The following is a 20828-nucleotide window of genomic DNA, read 5'->3' on the forward strand; positions in this document are numbered from 1 at the left end:
TTAAAGTCTTCCAAGCTCATTTTTTTAGCAACCACAAAAGTACAGGATTTTTAGATCCGACCCAGGATTTAGGGTCGAAAGAGAGCCCGATCAGACTTTTTCGAATTTACTGGGTTTTTTGTTTTTCTAACTCGGGCTCTAACCGTACCGAATCTTTAAAAAATTGGTCTGATCGGGCTTTCAAGTTGGGCCTAAGGCTTGGGCTCAGGCATTTTAGGCCCAACTTTAGACTTTGGTTTTCTTGTGTGCTATCTAACTTTGAAGTTTGAACATGAGGATGAAAAAGAGGCCAAATAAAATTAGATCACAAACTACAAACAGGAAGTTGAGTAACAAAAAAATGCACACAATTTGCGATTACAATTTGTTCATTTGGTTTAGTATCATGATGCAACAGTAAGCTCTTCTGTTTTCTTCTCTCTTTCCTTGATCGCACGTTTCCAGTTTTCTACGCTGTCGATTATTTCACCCGTTTTTAATAGATATCGTACTCTCTTACCATCTTCAAGGATCTTGCGACCCACCCGGCTTGCAACATTTTGTTCTTTCGAGTATAGCATCACATTTGAGCTATGAATCGGCGCTTCTATCTGCCCAAGAGAACGAGAGACGGTTACTGTAACTGGGTTACTGTAGCTGGTTCATATGCTAGCTTATCAACTAGTTTGCAACCGTCTGGTAGGTTTAGCCCAAAAATTGTCCAAGAAATAGCCATTTTTGACCCCTCAATTCACTTTATAGCCGTTTTCCACATAATTGACCAAAATAGTCATATTTCACAAGGTAGTACTTTAGCAACTTGCGGAATTTACTTTTATGTATATAATATTCATAAAAGTAGCAATTTCCCAAGTTGTCAAAGTGCTACTTGCTGAATGCCGAAGTGGATACGACACTCCTACTCGCTAAATTGCTCTTTGCCAAGTTAACATTTTACGCAAGTAATATTTTAGCAACTTGTGAAAGTGTTACTTAATGAATGTTAAATTCATAAAAGGTAGATTCCACAAGTTCGCTAAAGTACTACTTGCTAAACGCTGACGTGGGAATGACACTTGCGCAATTTGCTAAATTGCTACTTGCCCACAAGTCAGCATTTCACAAGTAACACTTCTGCAACTTGTGATATTCTTACTTTATGAATATTGAATTCATAAAAGATAGATTTCACAAGTTTGCTAAAGTGTTACTTGCAAAATCTTGGCTATTTCGGTCAACTGAGTACAAAAGCGGCTACAAAGTGAATTGAAAGATCCACAATTACTATTTTCGACAATTTAGCCAATGTAGCTAAGAAGGAGATGAAATTTAAACCTTAATTATCTGTCCTGATTCACCCTCCTCCTTGCTCTTCACATGTTTGGTCTTCAAATTAATTTCTTTCACAATCACAGTGCTGTTGTGCTTAACAATCTTTGTTATCTCGCCGATTTTACCCTTATCGCGTCCTGCTATCACTTTCACGGTGTCCCCAAGCTTCACATGCATCTTGTGAACTATTGGAAGACTGTTCGGCTTGCATTTTATCCGTTCCCATCTCTTTAGCTGCGAAAGTTGAATTTGAAAACCAAACAGTAGATAAGAAGGTCAAAATCTATGAAAATTTGAAAAAAAAAGGCAACAAAAAAGAAGCAAAAGAAATTGGAAGATATACCAACCTTCACTTGGATAGGAGGACATGGCACTTTTGTAGTCTTAACCTGCATATATAACATATCGTAGAATAAATGAGTCCTCAGATATGATAAAATAATTGTGAAGATAAATTTCTTGCGCATTTGTATGCAGATGAGACTCGACAAGACTTGATGGACTAGAGTGGGGTAGGCAGGTGCAAGACTTGTGGGAGGTTTTAGGTTTTAATTTGACATGGGTAATTTAGTAATTTACTCACCAAGCTTGTCTCATCTTCTTGATTTTTGTTCCACCTATTTTAGTCGGACAGAAAAAAATGCATTTTTGTATCCCTCTCATTCCTGTCCAATACCAGTCTAATTGTTGCAACAAACGTGGACAAAGAAAACTAACTCCCTCTCTCTCTATACACACACATATAAGGTCAAGTTCAGGGGAAAACCGCAAAAAATGGAACATTAAGAAACAACCTAATAACCGTTCATCCGTACGATATGCACATGTACATACAAGTAATTTGTCTCATATGCAAATCTGCATACACATGCATAGAAACTGGTTACCTGTATGCACATGTGCATACACGTATGGATGAATGGTTATTAGGGTGTTCCTCAGTTTTCCATTTTTTGGGGGTTTTTCCCCTGAACCTCACTCTGTATACATATATACTCCTTATATTCCACATTTGAGCTGCAGTTTGTGAGAATTTTCTATTCCAAAAATGGTTCCATCAAGAAACAAGATGCTGCACTCAACTTTACCTCTCATGATGGCACGTAACTTTCTTGTTTGCTGAACCTGGGTCCTGGGAAGTACTAATTGTGGAAGGGGGTATATTGGGATAACAGAAGATCCATTCAAGGGATTTCCTCATAGGCCTATATAGTCAAGTCATGATTGCAATTTGCAAGTAGACTAAGGGGCCGTTTACCTACTGGGTAAGCACTTAGCGGATGTCACTTACTTTATCGTGTGAATATGGTAAGGCCGAGAATCTTCCCCAGTAAGAGGCGAAATAGGGACCAAGAGCCTTACTTTGTAAGTGAGTGAGAAGACACTTACCCGGTAAGCGCAGTACAAGGTGCTTACCAACAATCAATTTTGATGACCGAAAATGTTAAGGATAAGGTAAGGGGTGACTCTTGCCCGTAAGCATTTGGTAAGCCTCCTAAGTCTTCATATATGAACATGAACTTATAAAGCTAATCTTTAGCATCTTTGTTTACTTTTGCATTCTTTCTCCAGATTCAATCTTTAAAATTGCCAATGTGATACTAAACAAGAAGCACAGAAACAAGGGCCTGCATTACAAGCCCAATGCATCCTAAAGGGCAACAGTGGTCCGCATAAAGAGCATGCCACTACAAACCAAAGAGATGAGATCCAAAGTTGAAACCAAGTGCAAGCAATGCTGACAAGCTTGGAACAATTTATGCCAGCAGATTCTAGAAGAAAAAAAATTATAATTTTGGCATGCCAAGCGACCAAACCAAACCAAATGAGCCCAGTAAATGCCACACGAAATAGGATCTGGGGAGGGTAGGATGTACGCAAATCTTACTTCCCACGACACGAAGTAGAGAGGCTGTTTCCGTGAATACCCCTAGCTTGTAAATATGATAACAAGCTCTGATTTAACTCCAGCCCGATATTCCATTTTCCCAAAAACTACAATTAGGGTAGGATACCTAAGGATACATAGATATGATGGATAAGATCCAATCCAAAATAACATGACCAAAGGAGCTAAGTCAGGAAATGACTAAAAAGGTCAACTAAGGGAGCTCAGCCCGGACCAAGGGAAAAAACAGACCCAGAGGTGCAACAACCCATGTGGCTCCTAACCAACTCTCAAAGGAAACCCTCAAGATTTCAAAGAGAGACTTCACCATGATCACCCTATAATCAGAAGATAAAAATGCAAGTCCTAATAAGTTTGAGCACTCATAGCAAAATTAAACACTTTAAGCTGTCTCTAACCCCTTCAAGTGGTGCTAAATCTCATGCCAAAAAAGAAATCAAGCTCCCAAATCTTTTAACTCCAGTGAGGTTACTATTAACACTTGGGTTGTGGTGCACCGGTTAACGCTCAGGGGGATCTAGTAGAAATCTCATCTTCCCCGGGCTAGAAACCAGAAGCTGCCAAAGCCCTTGTGGCCATGGTCCATGGAGGTTCACCTACGATGACTCCAGGCTATTTGTGATCACCTGGGGGATTAGTCATTAGGCGTAAACTGGCCCGGATACCCATGGTTGCCCAAATAAAAAGATCCATTTGAAGTCAAAGGTTCTAGTATCTGAATTACATCTAAAATCCTCACTTATATGGTTTTATACACAAAAAAACTATTCAAATTCAATGTGAAATCATATCAACAATCTTCTCATCAATTGAGCTTATTTTGTTTCCTAAAATAGATGCCATTTCACAAATGTAGCACTGAATTGTTATTCTTTGTTTCCATAAAATATAAAAGTAATTCTACACCATCAACTGTCTACCAATGCCCACAATTTCACAAATAGTTCATAAATTCATCAAACTAAAAACAAATAACACATCCAGATGCTCAGAAATGCCACCAAAATGGTAATAATTCGACACTAAATACCCCTAAACTGGAACAACTATATAATATACATAACTAATATAGAAAACATAGTATCAAACTCTAAATTGACGAAGTTCTAAGAGGTACATCACAATTACTGAAACAAATTTGCAAACAAGGTAGAATTGAGGGGAAGGAGTGTACCAGAGGTGGACAGGGGCACGGGGAGAAGCGTTGGCCAAGAAATGATTTGGATGAGAGAGAAAGAGCGGTAAATGAGCTCTGTAGAGCAGCCATGGCCGCCATTGCTGTCAAGGTTTGCTTCAATGGAGGTGCACCAAATTTCAGAGCATTTATCCAGATAGATAGATGGAGAATGAAACGCAGTGGATAAAGCTTTATATCAGAGAATTGGGCCAGGCTTGTTAACGAACCCAACTAAATCGAGTATCATTAAAGGCCCAATATGTATAGTAGCACACTAGCACTTATAGAGTTAGAGATGGCTAAATGGGTCCGGTCCAAGACCAATTGGGACAGGTTTAGGACCACCGGTTATGGTTTTCATCCAAAAACAAGGTCTGGCTTGATTTTTTTCAAAGAAAATGTATTTTTATATGTATATCTAACTTTCGAAGTGTATTTGATTGAAAATCAAATTACAAATTTACAAGAAAACATTTTTTTTAAATATATTTGATTGAAAACCAATTATAAAACTATAATAAAACGTAATTTTTAAGTGTATTGACTGAAAACCAATTATAAAACTACAATAAACGTATTTTTTAAGTGTATTTGATTGACCTAATTAAATATTTTAAAGTGTATTAGAATAACATTAAAGTATTTTTTAAAAATTTATAAAAAAGAAATTTAAAAAATAATATAGGACTAGCTTGGGCCCAGGCCGGGACCTGGACCAGTTACTGTAACGGGTAGTTATGTTTTTTTATAAATTTCAGCGACTTCAAAAAAGTTTGTTCAATCAGCTATATTAAATTCTCTTTTAAAATAGACCAAAAACAGAGAGAAAATAGAGGAATCTTGAAATTTGGAAGAAAAGAAAATCATTGGGGGCAAAAGATGCAATAGCTTCGATTAGAGCAAAGCCCAAAATGGCATAGGCATACGTGTTTTTGCGGGTCTTACCGTAATTAATATTAGTACCCACTCTACAACCGGAGTGGTTAATAATACACGTAAAAAGTTCCAAACCTTTATGCATGCAACCCCGTACAAGTGTTGCATACAAGTTCCAACTTTTATTTCACTTAACTCCATCATTCTACGCTCGTTGATGAGAGAGAGCCTATGCAAAAGTAGCCCTTGACGTGAGGGAAAGCCAGAAAGCCTGACCTCTGCTAACTATGTCAACAGATGCTCTAAGCATATATATATATATATAATTGAAATCAACTCAACTTTAATTTTTAATTGATTTTTAAAATTTTAATAACAAGTGTACTTACAATCGGTATTTTTTTTCCTTCTCTTCTTCCACATTTGAAGATTTCTCCGTTATTCTCTTACCTTTTTTTCTCTCTATTTTAGAGGAGAGTTTAACATAGCTGGTGAACCAAACTTTTCTCAGATCTCTAATTTTTTTAAAATAACATAGTTATTGAAGTTGCTCCTAGAGTTTAGAGTTTAGCCTGGAACAAAGTATCAGAAACTAAGGAAAGTTTGGAATAATGATTTAATTACACAAAAAGTTTCAAAATGCCCTGTCAACTTTTTTAGGTTCTTTAAATTAATCGTAATTTTTCCTGTATTTACATATATTTTCTTTTATGATCTTTGATTATTGAAAAAATTCATCTAATGATTAAAATTTCTGATTAAAATTTTGGATATATATATATATATATATATATATATATATATATATATTAGAAGGGTACTCGCGTAATGCAGCGAAATAAATTTATATTTTAATGTTTAGTTTTTATTATTTGTCTCTATCGATATAATACTATTTTATATGGTTTTAAGAAAACAATAATGTTTTTATTTTTGAATGAAATATAAGTTTAAAGATGGCATAAAAATTTGAAAAATAAATAAATTGATATTAGTATCAAATTAACAATTTAATAGTTCTCATTTTTTTTGGTGCAACTTATTTAATTCGACTTTTTATTATAATTTGATATAGAATTAATAACAAAATAATTTATTTTTGGTTTAATAATATATTTTTTTATAAAGATGATAATTAAATATTTTGTTATAACTCRATAATTATYTTAATTATATTTTAAWTWTTWWWWWTTWAAAWKRGATRTTTATCATGTATTTGATTATGTTTATCTGCAGTTAGTTACACGAATTCAAACATAAAGCTTTAGTAAGTTGTACTTACGCACAATTTACTTGTAATCTTGAATTGTAAGTAATATTTATCAATAAACAATATTTCATGTATAAAAAATGGTTTTTAAGAATTTTTTTGGGGTATATATATATGAGTTGAAATTGTCTGATCAAAATTTTAGAATGAAATTCCACTAATCAAATTAAACAAACTGAATCTGAAGATGAGATCTGAAAGATTCAATCACCATCTTTTTGTAATGTATTCTATTAGTATACAAAATTGAACCATAACAGGATCAAACCCAAGAAGAAAAACAGAGATTTTACAACCTAATTTCCTCACTCAACTCAAGTCAACACCACACCAAAACCTGCCCTATCTGCTGCTATCAACTCCTCCCCTATATATGTAAAAAAACATGCCAAATATATATTACAAAACAAAGGCAAACAAAACTAAAACAATCAAGGGGTCAAATCTCATTTTTAACCTTCACAAGAATCAGCTGTGCTGCTCATAGACTCCATCCGTCGATGTTCGCTATTCATCGGGCTCCGCCGACCTAATTGGTCGATGTTGAGTGCAACCTCATCGGCCACAACCGATGAATCACGTCTATGATGCTTTTTGTTGTGCCGAATTGTAAGAATACGAGATAAGACTTGCACGATGTCTCTCATTGATGGTCGTTTTCTTGGGGAACGGTTGATGCAATTGTATGCAAGAGATGCCACATCGTTCAGTTCGTGCTCATTGAAGTTTCCTTCAAGACGAGAATCCACTATTTCTTCCCATCCGACTTTACCCTCCGTGTTCATCGCTGCCTATTTATACCGAGAAATACATAAATACATAATTAGTTCATATAAATTGACTTGCAATAATATGACATGGTCCAAGGCATCTTATATTATTATGCACTATCAAGACTTGTAAATTTTTTCATCCCAAAAGGTAGAGCGGTTGTTTTTCTAAGGGGCTGTTTGGTTTGTTTTTCATTAAGTCTCATGTGAATAAAGTTGTCTGCGTGGATTAATCTGTCTGTACAGAGAGGGAAGGCTTTGTTTGGGTGGGTTTTTTCATAAATCTAAGAAGCATGTTTTTTAATTTGAAGGGGCATGTTTGGAAGAAGCATGTTTTTTAATTTGAAGAGGCATGTTTGGAAAAAAACTTGGCTTTCTGCATAAAGCCACTTCCTATATCATTAAGCAACTACCAAATAGTCATGTATAACTGACCGAATAAGTTGTTCATCTCATTAAATTCATTAAGCTGCTAATAATGAACATGCCCTAGGCTGCCATGTCAATCCTTAGTTGTTCATTTCATGTCCTCCGCGGTCTTCCCCTCCTCCTCACCCCCTCAACCGTCACGCTTTCTACCCGCCTAGCTAGAGTCGCCATTTTTCTCCGACAAAAATGTCCAAAAATTGCAGGGGATTAGTCGGGCTTTGGCCCGGACACCCTTACAAAAAAAAAATGTCCAAACCACCACAATCTTTCCTAAGTCAACTTATCCATGACAGAAGCAAGTCCCAACTCGGTCAAGAAGACTTCATTTGGTATCATGTCCAACATGGTCCAACCACACGTCTATCTAAGCATTCTCATTTCTGCAACTTCCAGCTTCCTCATTTCCTACATATTCCTTGTACACCCCCCCAAAAAAAACATTTTCTCAGGAGAAAATATTGCGTCGATTTGAAATTTTAAAGCGAAATCCTATTAATGCATTGTCATTTTACAAAATGCTTACATTCGTTTACATAGACAATGCATTACGAAATAGGCTCCAAACTAATCATCAGCTCATCATCACAAATCACTAATAGTATCATTACCTACAAGTATATAAATACATCCTTTCCCACTTCTTAAGTCTAAAAGCTAGACATACTTAAAAAATGAACTAACATGAACCGAATGTGAATAGAAATGTCAACCATGTGATTTGCTAAAAATGCATTTTGAAGGAACTAAAAAGGGTATACTTGTAGTTGACTTTATATTAGATGCATCATATGGGAAAGTACACACACACACACACACACACACATATATATATATATTGCTTAAGAGTTGGAAAAGCTAATCATCTAAAAGGTCATTTAATTGGGACAGAATAACTATATCAGAATCTGTCATGACCCTCAACTACCAGTGATTCAACGGCTACTACTTACATTACAAAAGTAATTCAACTACCAATGAATAACTTCAGTCCATGCTTTAAGAAAAAAAAAAACCTTCACATCCAGAAGAAATCAACAAAAAGACCACCAAAAACTGGTTGATGATTCTATATCACACACAGATATATATATATATATATATATATACATATATATATATATATAGAGAGAGAGAGAAAGAGATCTTACGAGCTCAACGTACTCCATGAGGCCCTGCTGAGGGTTTCTTCCTGCAATAAGCTCAAATAGTAGAACTCCAAAGCTGTAAACATCACTTTTCTTGGTGAATGCCCTTGTTGATATATATTCAGGATCAAGATACCCAAAAGTTCCCTGGATATTGGAGGCATGTCTATTAATCATATCCTCCCTTGAAAGTCCAAAATCGGCCACCTGCTTGACACAATATAATTGGGTAGTGGTCACTATAAAAATCAATATATTAAAGCAGCTAAATCAATTGCTACACTAGTTTCTGAAACATTTCAAACTTTTCAGATATGCATAAAAGAGAGCTTAACAGCAGTAGACTGACCCTGGCCCTCATGGCCTGATCCAACAGGATGTTAGACGACTTGATGTCCCGGTGTATGACTGGAGGAACAGCCTGGAGTTACAAGAAAAGATCAATAAATTGGATTATTATGCATAAGCATAGATGCACGAGTGCTGATATGCATAGGCTTCACAAAAGCCCAAATAACAGCAATACTCCGTCTGTCCCAAAATAAATGTCCACAACGAAAAAGAGACAGTTTTAGAAATGTGTAACTATTACAATTTTTAATCAACTACATGACAATTTGAACTTTAATAATAAGAGTAATGAATTTCTTCGTCTAATAATCAAGAGTAGAATTGGAAAGTGAACTCCTACATATTAGGGAGGGGGAACAAGATATGCTATGGAGCAGATCTACACTTGTTTGTTAGAAGCTTAATGAGTTAATGGGACTCACAGCTTATTCGGTAAGCTATACATGACTGTTTGGTAGTGGCTTAATGATATAGAAAGTGGCTTCAGTAAGCTTCTATGGGAGAGCTTTATGCAGAAAGCCAAGTTTTTTTTTTTGAAACTTGCTCCTCCCAATTAACAAACACACTCCTTCCATCTATGAAAAACCCTTTTAGACAAAAATCCCGATCTATACAGAGATTAAACCACATAGAAAACTTTATCCACACAGGACTTGATGGAAAACCAACCAAAAGCCCCTTATTTTTGAAAGTAGGTACTTATTTTGGAACCAACTAAAATAGAAATGTGGACATTTATTTTGAGATGGAGGGAGTAGTGACAAACAAAAGAAAAAATGCCGATAATGGAATACTTGTAAATGAAAAGCAAAGCTTACTCCATCATGGAGATATTCCAATCCTCTAGCTACATCCAACGCTACTTGAACCCTCAAATCCCAGCTTAACAATTCATGTTCTTCACCTAAATTTTCAGAAGCAACAGCATTTTTGTAAGACTATTGAACTACTATTGGTTATAAGTTATAACTCAATTTACCAACCAAGCAACATGAACTACCAATAATGAAGCCATTTTAGATTTAAAGCTATATGTGCAAGTATTTCAGATTTTGAAACCATTTCAGATTTTTGTTAGCCAAGGAGAATCTATAAGTCCAACAACACCAGCTTCACCAGTGAGCGCTATCTCACGGGTGTACTTCAACAACACATTTTTTGGCTTACTCTTGCACTTGAATTGAAAAATCCGGCTCGCTATTCTATTTTGAGGATCCCTCTGAGGAGGCTTTCCGGACTCGTAATAAAAGTGGGAATGCTGTCAGTGAAGTTCTCCTATCAGCTTAAAAAGGGCTTTCTCAGGTCGACCTTTCTGGGCCCAGCTAACGCGTGAAACACTCCGCCTGGGGAGTACGGTCGCAAGACCGAATCAAACCTCCTCCTATAGGTAAGTTCAGTCTGTAACTGAGGCTTTCCATTAGATTCTTCTTCCTTCTTTCGGGCTGTCTACGAACCCTTCTTGGAGCGGGGAAAAAAATCCCCAGTGGGTAGGCCCCACCGTCGGGGCATAAGCGCCCTCTTGCTACCCATATGCGAGGCGCCGGTCGGGAAATCGTTATCTACGCAATGACCAATACCCAATAGAATGAACAGCTCGCAAAATCCAACCACTTCACCTACTTCATTGCCCCATTTTTCCTCCAGCAAGGAGCAGAGCCAGTTCAACTGCCAGTTCAACTCATGAAATGAAGCTTTCGATGGCACCTTACTCCGACCTGAGCTATGCAACAACGAGATCGCCCTTGATCCTTGCCGGATGTGCTTGACGGTCCCCCATAATACGACACAACTAAAATAAACATATGAAGATGTGATCATAAAGACATTGAGTGATTTAGCTATAAAAAGCCCATTATAGTTATGGTGTATGATAGACTGGCAAATTGCCCCAACCAGGACATTAAAATGAAAGACGCCCTTACAAACTTCAACTTGAAGCAAATATAGGAACAGTGTAGCATTCTCCTACGTTTTAGGGCTTTTAATCACTAGAACTAACATAAGAGTTTGTTGGCTTATGAAATATCTAAAGAAGTAAAAGCTCGAAGATCCTTCAACAACTGTGGCTTAGATCCTACGGATGGTTGTATTTATTAACAACAGATATATTGAATTCAGTTGCATTTCCTTGAACTTTGATAGGGGAGATTTTGTTTCATTTTGTTGCTAAGCAAAATTAAGAATGTGCATCTGTTATTGTCTTGAGTCTTGACAAAACCAGGTACATGAAACTTGTTTATTTACTAATTATAACAAAGTTGGATGACCACTTACTGTACAAATGAGAAGCCAGACTGCCTTTGCTCATGTAGACATATATGAGCATATGTTGTCCCTTTTCTGCACAATATCCTACCAAATTCACTAGGTTTCTGTGATGTAACCTTCCCAATAACATAACCTGCAAATGAATATACCCACAGGAAAGCTTGAGGCAAACTAACAAGTGCAGAAGCAGAAATAAGATGATCTCAATCAGAAACAGAAAAAACCTAAGAAGTACACTACTAAGGCTTTTAAGGCCATGTTAATGATGGAAATGTTCGTGTTCCAATTTCAAGATTGCCAAATCTTATTTACCACCTATTCAGATGATACTTTAGCCTACAAATATTCTTGTATGCTATAATTTTCCTAAAGCTTCATCATTATATCTAAATACTCCATTGTATCTACAACCAACTCTGACGTTTTCCAAATCCATGTTTCTAGTAAAGAATCCCAGTGACAAGATGTTATGCAGGCTAACTACCATATCACATGACTTTGGATGGTTTTATCTTGATACTTTCTCCAACCCATGAAAAATGCAACATCGCCTTTTGGCATACAACTCTACAAGCATCTTAATCCATCCAAGTGAAGGCTTGTTCTGCAAACTGTTGTTCTAAATATTGAAGTTTGTATTCAACGAGATTATATATATTGATGGAACAGATAACTAGTAAAGATATATGTAAGTATTTCATTTTCCATTGGAAGCAGGGAGTATAACTTGCCAGATAGACATTGTCTACAAGACCAGCAAAAGGTCCCTTTCTGAGAAAAAGCACCCAAGTTTCTCCCGCAGGGATACATATGCTTGACTTGATTCTATAGGTTACTATGTATGTTATGAAGAAGGATAAAGCGCAAGAGGTGAGTATAGCTCAAATAATACTTGTTTTCCAAATCCACTGTGAATGTCCCTTTCAATGTTTAAGCCTTCAGCATTAAGCTACTTAAAAATCATTCCCAAAAGCATAATGTGAACTATACTCTTTTCAAGATCCTAGCTAGAAATAGTATAGTTAGAAGACCACAGAGAGAAAATCTATAGAAATGTTCATTAACATAAATTAATCAATCCCAAACATATAATCATGAGGTGACTGTATCTATGCTTCATTGCTACCTCCGTATGGAACTCTTTCTCGCCTTGTTTGGAATCAGTTGCAAGAACTTTGACTGCAACTGCTTCACCAGCGGTCATCTGAGCTTTATAAACAGGACCAAATGCCCCTTGGCCTATCAAGGACGTGAAATTGTAGGTAGCCTTCTGTAGATCTCTGCTTGATCCAGGAAAAAAAGATTATGGTAAGAAAAGGTAAAACAGAAATATCCAGAATAAAAGGAACCAGTAAAGAGGCATTAAAACCAAATGGAAAGGTGCTCCTTGATTCAATATATTTTTCTTTGACAGAAACTCTATGATAAGATGGTAAGTTTGATACAGCTACGTTGTGTTTAGTAAGTCAAAAGATGAAAGAAACATAAAGGAATGCGATAGAAGTAAAGTAATGACTCATGATGAGGATCTCATATGAAATTCTGAATATGAAGTTAAAGCAAACGATGATAGCTACATCTAAGCCTGCATAAAACTAATATCAATTACTATGTCTACAAATGTAACAAATTTTCTTTACTGTTCAAAAATATTTTAAGTATATTAGCTCAGTATTCTATTGTTTGTTTTGGCCTAAGCATTCAATTTGTAATCGGTCCATTTTGGTGGACATCAACTGTACACGTTATCTCATTACTAAAATTTCTTTTGCCATTTCAAAAATAATAACAATACCAATGTACTTCAGGTATCATTGTTTTAGGAAGCTCATGGTATAAACTATAAAGCAGAGAGGTGCATCAGTACTAAATTCAACATACTTGTAAGAATATTCGAGAATTCCAGAAGCAGCAACCACATGACCCTTCTTCATTCCACCAAACCATAATGGGATGCCATTCTGTACAGATGTTCTTGATGATTCTGTACCCATGGATGAGTCCGATAATATCGTACAAGTATCAGCACCATTTGTACGAATGGGGATAGTTGCTGCTCTCCTAGAACTGCTATTACCTATCTGAGGTCGCTTCCGGTGAAACCTGAAGCAAAGTATCCCAGCTAAGGCCAAAAGCCCTCCAATTACGACTCCTATTGAGATACCGATGATCAAACCAAATGACCTCTCTTTCATCTCTTTTCTGAAGCTTCACTATTTCCTATCCAAGCAATCATCAACACACCTGTGAAAGCGATCAGCAAGATTTAAAAGCAGAATTCAGGGATTTGCCAATAAATCCTGAGGGTAATACTGAGTAGTGAACCTAATATGAAACTCCAAACCAAAATTATCTATTTCAACTCCTGTTAGACCCACTATCGAAATTTTAACTAGCTCCGAAGCCCAAATTAAGGACCCAACTTGCTAGTTAATAGAAATATAGTTGTGACTATTCATGTTCATTTCCCTCTCTTTCCCCTTATTTTAGGAAGCCAAGTGTAATCATGTCATCCAACAGCTGAACAACGTTTTCCCCCACACAACCACAACAAGGATTAAGAAAATAAGAGCAAACTAAGAAATAGAAAACATCATTATAGATCACCCGCCGAAAGAGAACAAGCCATCAACGAAGAACAGGTTATGCAAATCAACGAAGAACAAACAGGAAAAAGATATTGATGATGTTGGAGAATATTGTTAAGAGAATATCCCATATTCTCCATAACTTGTATATATCCTTTCCACAGAATATGGCTTGTAATTATAGGATAGATTCTCAATAGTTTCCTTGGGTTATCCCTTTGTATTTGTATAAATATTTGTGAAAGGTGAATAAGAAGGCACAAGAGAAATTTATACCATTCAGTTTGGTATCAGAGCCTCACACTCTCCTCTCCCTCTATCTTCAATCTCGTTTCTTTAGGATTCCAACAAACTCCCCACCACCATCTTCCTCCACGATAACGTCATCCTGTAAGGAAAAAGAAACCCCATCCCTCACGGGATTTCACCCGGCGTTCGCTGTCACTAATATCAAAAATCTTATTCCTCTCGTCCTTGACCAAGAGGACGGCCAATATGCATCGTGGGTGGAACTCTTCCAAATCCACGCTTGTGCCTATAACGTCCTTGATCACATCGACGCCAACACCACACAACCATCGTCCGTTGATAAGCCGACATGGGAACGCCTTGACGCCATTGTTAAACAATGGATCTAAAACACTATCTCCAAAGATCTCCTTCAGACCATCATGAAACCGGGTGCCCCTGCAAAAGAATTGTGGGCACATCTAGAAAAGATTTTCCAAGACAACAGACATACTCGTGTCGTATACTTGGAAGAACAATTCAACACCACTAGACTCGAGAATCTCTCAAACATGTCTGACTATTGTAAGAAGCTCAAACAACTCTCGGATCAACTTGCCAATGTTGGTAGTCCCGTCAAAGAATCCAAGATGGTTCTTCAGCTTATCTCCGGACTCACTAAAGGAGAATATGACACCATCGCTACCATGATACAACAAGTTGACCCGTTTCCTAGTTTCAATAAAGTCCGGTCTCAAATGCTACTAGAGGAAACCAGAAAATCCAAACAAGAAAACCATACCCAACATGCCCTTGTTACCGACCAACCCGTGCAATCACCGCCAACCATCACTACTCCACCTCTGTCGGAAACGCACCCACCTTCACAAAATACTTACCGCAGACGTGGTCATGGCCAACATAACCAACGCTAAGGTCATGGCCATGGCCGTGGTCGCGGTCGTGGCCCTCCATATCGTCAGCAACAACCTTTTTGGCCCCAATGGCAACTTAACGGCAACTATGTTGCACCCCATACCCATACCCCACTACACCAAGCCCTTCTCCCTACACTCACCACCAAGCCAACATTATGGGTTTGGCTCCCTCACGGAAACCGGCATTCCACCTAAACCATGCAATGTTCGCTCCACAATATCCATACGGTACGCCAATAACTCCCACCGAGCTAGGAAACGCGTTTAACACCGTGAATCTTCATGAACCCGATGATACATAGTAGATGGATACAGGCGCCACCTCTCATCTAACTAGTAATTCAGGTACTATCCCTTAACTTTTTAATTCAAGCACTTCTCAATTTGTTCTTGTCAGTAATGGTTCTCACATTCCAATTCATGGATACGGTGACACCACCACTCCACCACCCCACCACCACACCTACCTTTCTCTCTTAAAACGTACTCTACACTCCTCATATAATAAAAATCTTATCTCCATTCGCAAATTTACTTCTGACAATCGTGTCTCTGTTGAATTTGACCCTTTTGGCTTTTCTGTAAAGGATCTCAATACGGGGACAACTCTTACGAGATGCAATAGCACCGGATCTCTCTGTCTATTCTCTCCTTCTTCTGCCACCATCACGCCTCCACTAACCTTAGCAACCATCTCCGCTTCTACATGGCACAATCGACTTGGACATCCAAGACTCCAGTTCTTGATTTTCATAGATCTAATAATTTAATTTCATGTAATAAATGGTCACTGAACCCTCAATGTTTTTCTTGTCCATTAGGCAAACATGTTCGTCTTCCATTTAATTTATCTAAAATGTTTACTTTCGCTTCCTTTGATCTCATGCATGCTGATTTATGGGCATCTCCCATTACTAACACCCTTGCAAATAAAACACCAATCGAAATTTTGTTCCACAACATTCCTATATATAACCATTTACGTACCTTCGGTTGCCTTTGCTATCCTAACCTATCCTCCACCATTCCCCATAAACTTGCGCCTAGATCGACCACATGTGCATTCCTAGGCTACAGACCTTTATTATGACCTCTCCTCCCATAAATTTATAATCTCTCGTCATGTGACTTTTGACAAAACCTCCTTTCCCTTCTCAAACCTACAAAAATAACTACTAATGACTATAACTTTCTTGACCACTCATCTCTTTCTCCGCTCATCACTTACATCATGCACAACCACCAAAAACCACCCCCACTCAACCCACGGCTTCCCCAACTTCCACCCCTCAACCTACGGCCTCACCACTTCCCCCATCCAACCTACGGTCTCACCGTTCCTCACTAGCCAACCTATGGCCCAACCACCACCCACCTCTACTCACCCCATGCAAACCCGTTCACGCCATGGTATCTTCAAACCCAAAACACACTTCAATATATCTTCTCAAACCATCTCACCCATACTTGAAAACCCCAAACTAGCCATGCTTGATGCAAATTGGAATGCGGCAATGACCACAGAATACAGTGCGCTTATTAAACAACACACCTGGGATCTTGTACCACAGCCGGAGGAGGTCAAAATCATATGATGCATGGGCTTTTTTGCCATAAATTCAGGGATAGTGGAGACCTCAAGCGCTACAAAGCTCGACTTGCTGTTAATGGCAAATCTCATGAAGTCAGGGTAGATTGTGATGAAACTTTCAGACCGGTTGTCAAGCCCGCCACTATCCGAACCGTGCTTAGCATTTCCATGAGCCAAAATTGGTCGATCCATCAACTCGATGTCAAAAATGCGTTCCTTCACGGGGATCTTAAGGAAACGGTATTTATGTATCAACCTCCCGGCTTCTACAACTCCTCCGCCCCGGTTTATGTGTGCGGACTCTGTAAATCTGTTTACGGACTCAAGCAAGCCCCTCAGTCATGGTATCAGGGGTTTGCTAACTTTATTTTGCAGGTCGGTTTCTGGTATAGTAAGAGTGACAACTCCTTATTTATCTAGCGGCATGGAAAGGACACAGCTTATCTATTATTATATGTGGATGATATTGTATTGACTGCCTCGTCTGAGAAACTCAAATCAGACATCATCTCCTCTCTTAATAAAGAATTCTCCATGACCGATCTGGGAAAGTTAAGTTTCTTTTTGGGTATCTCTGTCACTCGTACCCCTAATCACATGTCCCTGTCTCAAAGAAAATACGCAGAGGAAATCCTTTCCAGGGCCAAAATGGTGAAATGCAAATCTGTCACTACCCCAGTCGACCCTAAGTCGAAACTTAGTGCTAATGACGGACCCCAGTCGAGGATCCTACATTGTATCGCGGTCTGGCTGGCGCAGTACAGTATCTCACTTTCACACGGCCCGATATAGCTTATGCGGTACATCAAATCTGCCTCTTTATGCATGCACCAAGGGAACTCCATTTTAATGCACTCAAACGTATTATCCGGTACTTGAAAGGCATACTCGAATATGGTTTACATTTATACCCGTCTACTCTCAATCGTCTCACTTCATCGCCGATACAAGACAGTCTACACCAGGATACTGTGTTTTTCTTGGGTGACAACCTTGTTTCTTGGTCGGCCAAACGGCAGTCCACTATCTCCCGTTCCAGTGCTGAGGCAGAATATCGCGGCATCGTGAAATATGTTGCTTACGCGAACTCCTACTTGATCTCTATTATCATCCACAAAAAGCCACAATTATTTATTGTGACAATGTGTCTGCCATATACCTTTCTGGCAATCCAGTTCAAGACCAACGTGCCATAGAACTCGATATACATTTTGTGCGAGAAAAGGTTGTGATGGGCCATGTGCGCGTACTTCATGTTCCTTCTTCCTACTAGTAAGCTGATATTTTTACAAAGGGACTTCCCCGCCAGTTATTCCTTGATTTCAGATCCAGTTTAAGCGTTCATCCTCCATATGCTCAAACTGCGCGGGCGGGTTAGAGAATATCCTATATTCTCCATAATTTGTATATATCCTTTCCATAGAATATGGCTTGTAATTATAGGATAGATTCTCAATAGTTTCTTTGGTTATTCCTTTGTATTTTGTATAAATATTTGTGAAAGGTGAATGACAAAGCACGAGAAATTTATATCATTCTGTTGATGCGTGGATGGATGCTCCAAGTTCATAGACGCAACAAAACAGAAATAAAAGGAAGATCATCAGAAAATGGTGATAGATATTTTAGGAGCTAAAGATCACGATTAAAGATATAAAAACATGTTTCGGCAGAAGGAAAATTCAAACAAAATCACAGTGCTAGGAAACCAAATTCTCCAAAAACAATACCAAAAATAGCAATCAATGAAGAAATTAAGGCGACTTTTGCTTTTCTCAACACGAAACATGAAAAGAACAGCTACAAAGTCATAGTTGAATATTTCCTAAAATATAGATCTTCCTTTACCTTTCAGCATCCAAAGAACGAACCAACGGTCATTATTAACTAAACAAATCAAAGAGAAACAGTGAAAAAAAACACAAAATCAAACCAAATGAGACTCCAATTATGCACAACAAAAGTAAAACACAAATCAAAGAGCGAAAACCACTAGAAATCCATGAAGATGGCAATGTGAGTGATTAAAGGAGAGTTTAGTTCATGATTTACCTGGTGATTATAGCGACGATTGAACTCAACAGCAGGCAGCTTTAACGAAGAATCCAGATGAAGAAGATGACGGAATCTGAGTTGGAGCAGCGACAAGATCCGGTTTTCATACTTGAAACAATACTGCACAATGATCGAAGAACAAAATGGCGAATTTGAAAAGAAATATATACTCTGAATATAATGTTATTAAAACTATGAATTCTTTTGATTTTTGTAAATAAATAGTTTTTAATATTGAATTCTTTCTGTTATTAATGTATACATCCTTTTTAATATTAAAATCAAGTTAAATTATATATATATTAAAATATAAAAAATAGATTTTAAAGATAACTTGTAAAAAAACATCTATACTATATTATAATATATTTGACAAAAAATTTAAAAACATTTTTTTAATGCATGAAATACTATTTATTGATGCATATTACTTAAAATTCAAGATTACAAGTAAATTGTACGTAAGTATAACTTATTAAAGCTTCATGTTTGAATTTGTATAACTAATTACAGATAAATATAATTAAATAAAGGATAAACACTTCATTTTAAATATAAAAAATCTAAAATATAAGTAGGATAATAATTGAATTCTAATAAAATACTTAATTATTATCTAGAAGGGTACTCACGCAATGCAACGAGATGCATCTTGATTTTAATATTTCATTTTATTTTTTATCTCAGTCGATGTTATAATAGGGTTTTATGTTTTTTTGAAAAAACGATGATGTTTTTATTTTTAATAAAATATAAATTTGAAGATATCATAAAATTTTGACAAAACTATATTGATATTAGTATCAAATTAACTATTTAAAATTTCTTATTTTTTGTATAATTTTTAATTCAATTTTTTATTATAATTTAATTTAAGTTCAATAACGAAGTAATTTATATTTGGTTTAATAATATAATTTTCTTATAAGAATAATTTTGTTAGAACTCGATAATTATCTTAATTATATTTTAGATTTTTTATATTTTAAAATAAGATGTTTATTCTTTATTTGATTATGTTTATCCGCAATTAGTTACACGAATTCAAACATTGGGCTTTAATAAGTTGTACTTGTGCATAATTTACTTGCAATTTGAAATTTTAAGTAATATGCATCAATGTACAGTATTTTATGCATAAAAAATAGTTTTAAAGAGTTTTTGTTAAATGCTTTATAATGTAGTATATATATATAGATTAATGATGCATTTAGTCCATCCATGAGGTAGGCTAAATACGTTTTTATATAATGTTAAATACACTCATACCTATAAATTTATTTCTTGTATATCTCAACATTAATATTTATTTTTTACATTTTTAATTTATAAATTGAATAGATTTTAATATAAATAATAACATTGAAATTTATCCTTCTTTTTTAATCAGTTAAAAATTATATGTTACAATTATGATTAGACGATTATGCCCTTGATATCCGGACATTCCTTCTTGGTGTCATGATTATTCATTCACCTACAAAAGCATTAAAATTTGCCCCCATTTGGAATAAATTTAATGAATCCTTAAATACATTTTTAAATGTTTAAACATGATTTTTAATTTAATATTTTATTAACATATTTTTCTATAAATACTTAAGGGTTAGGTTCACGTGAGACCAGACTGTTTTCGTAAGACCCGTGAGACCATATTTTTACACTTAAAACTTCACAGCAAAAACATTGTGAATGTTTAAAAAAGTCAAACCTTCACATCAAAAACACTGTGAAGGCTACCTTCACAGCATTTTACTGTGAAGTTTCAAGTGTAAAAAGTTGGTCTCACGGGTCTCACGAAAACAGGCTGGTCTCACGTGATCCCAAGTCAAATACTTAATTCTCTAATAAAAAGTTTTATCAAAAACTATTATATTTTTAAAACTAAGTTATTAGTTTTTTGGATAAAATGCACGAAATAA

At 36.4% G+C, this 20828-nt stretch overlaps 2 protein-coding genes across 2 annotated transcripts; both read right to left on the reverse strand.

Moving 5' to 3' along the window:
• Nucleotides 1-278: 278 nt before the first annotated feature.
• LOC112501191 (50S ribosomal protein L24, chloroplastic) lies at nucleotides 279-4556 on the reverse strand. Its single transcript, XM_025104874.1, has 4 exons — nucleotides 4395-4556; nucleotides 1659-1700; nucleotides 1315-1545; nucleotides 279-590 (listed from the first exon to the last, which is right to left on the reverse strand). The coding sequence occupies exons 1-4, from the start codon at nucleotides 4494-4496 to the stop codon at nucleotides 384-386; spliced, it is 582 nt and encodes a 193-aa protein (XP_024960642.1). The 5' UTR covers nucleotides 4497-4556; the 3' UTR covers nucleotides 279-383.
• A 2193-nt stretch (nucleotides 4557-6749) lies between these two features.
• Nucleotides 6750-18994, reverse strand: LOC112500183 (calcium/calmodulin-regulated receptor-like kinase 1). Its single transcript, XM_025103526.1, has 8 exons — nucleotides 18904-18994; nucleotides 13388-13750; nucleotides 12633-12786; nucleotides 11513-11639; nucleotides 10057-10142; nucleotides 9237-9308; nucleotides 8891-9094; nucleotides 6750-7334 (listed from the first exon to the last, which is right to left on the reverse strand). The coding sequence occupies exons 2-8, from the start codon at nucleotides 13699-13701 to the stop codon at nucleotides 6996-6998; spliced, it is 1296 nt and encodes a 431-aa protein (XP_024959294.1). The 5' UTR covers nucleotides 13702-13750; nucleotides 18904-18994; the 3' UTR covers nucleotides 6750-6995.
• Between the last annotated feature and the right edge of the window lie 1834 nt (nucleotides 18995-20828).

Source organism: Cynara cardunculus, assembly GCF_001531365.2.
Source record: "Cynara cardunculus var. scolymus isolate 2C chromosome LG 17, CcrdV1, whole genome shotgun sequence".
Classification (NCBI taxonomy): Eukaryota; Viridiplantae; Streptophyta; class Magnoliopsida; order Asterales; family Asteraceae; genus Cynara; species Cynara cardunculus.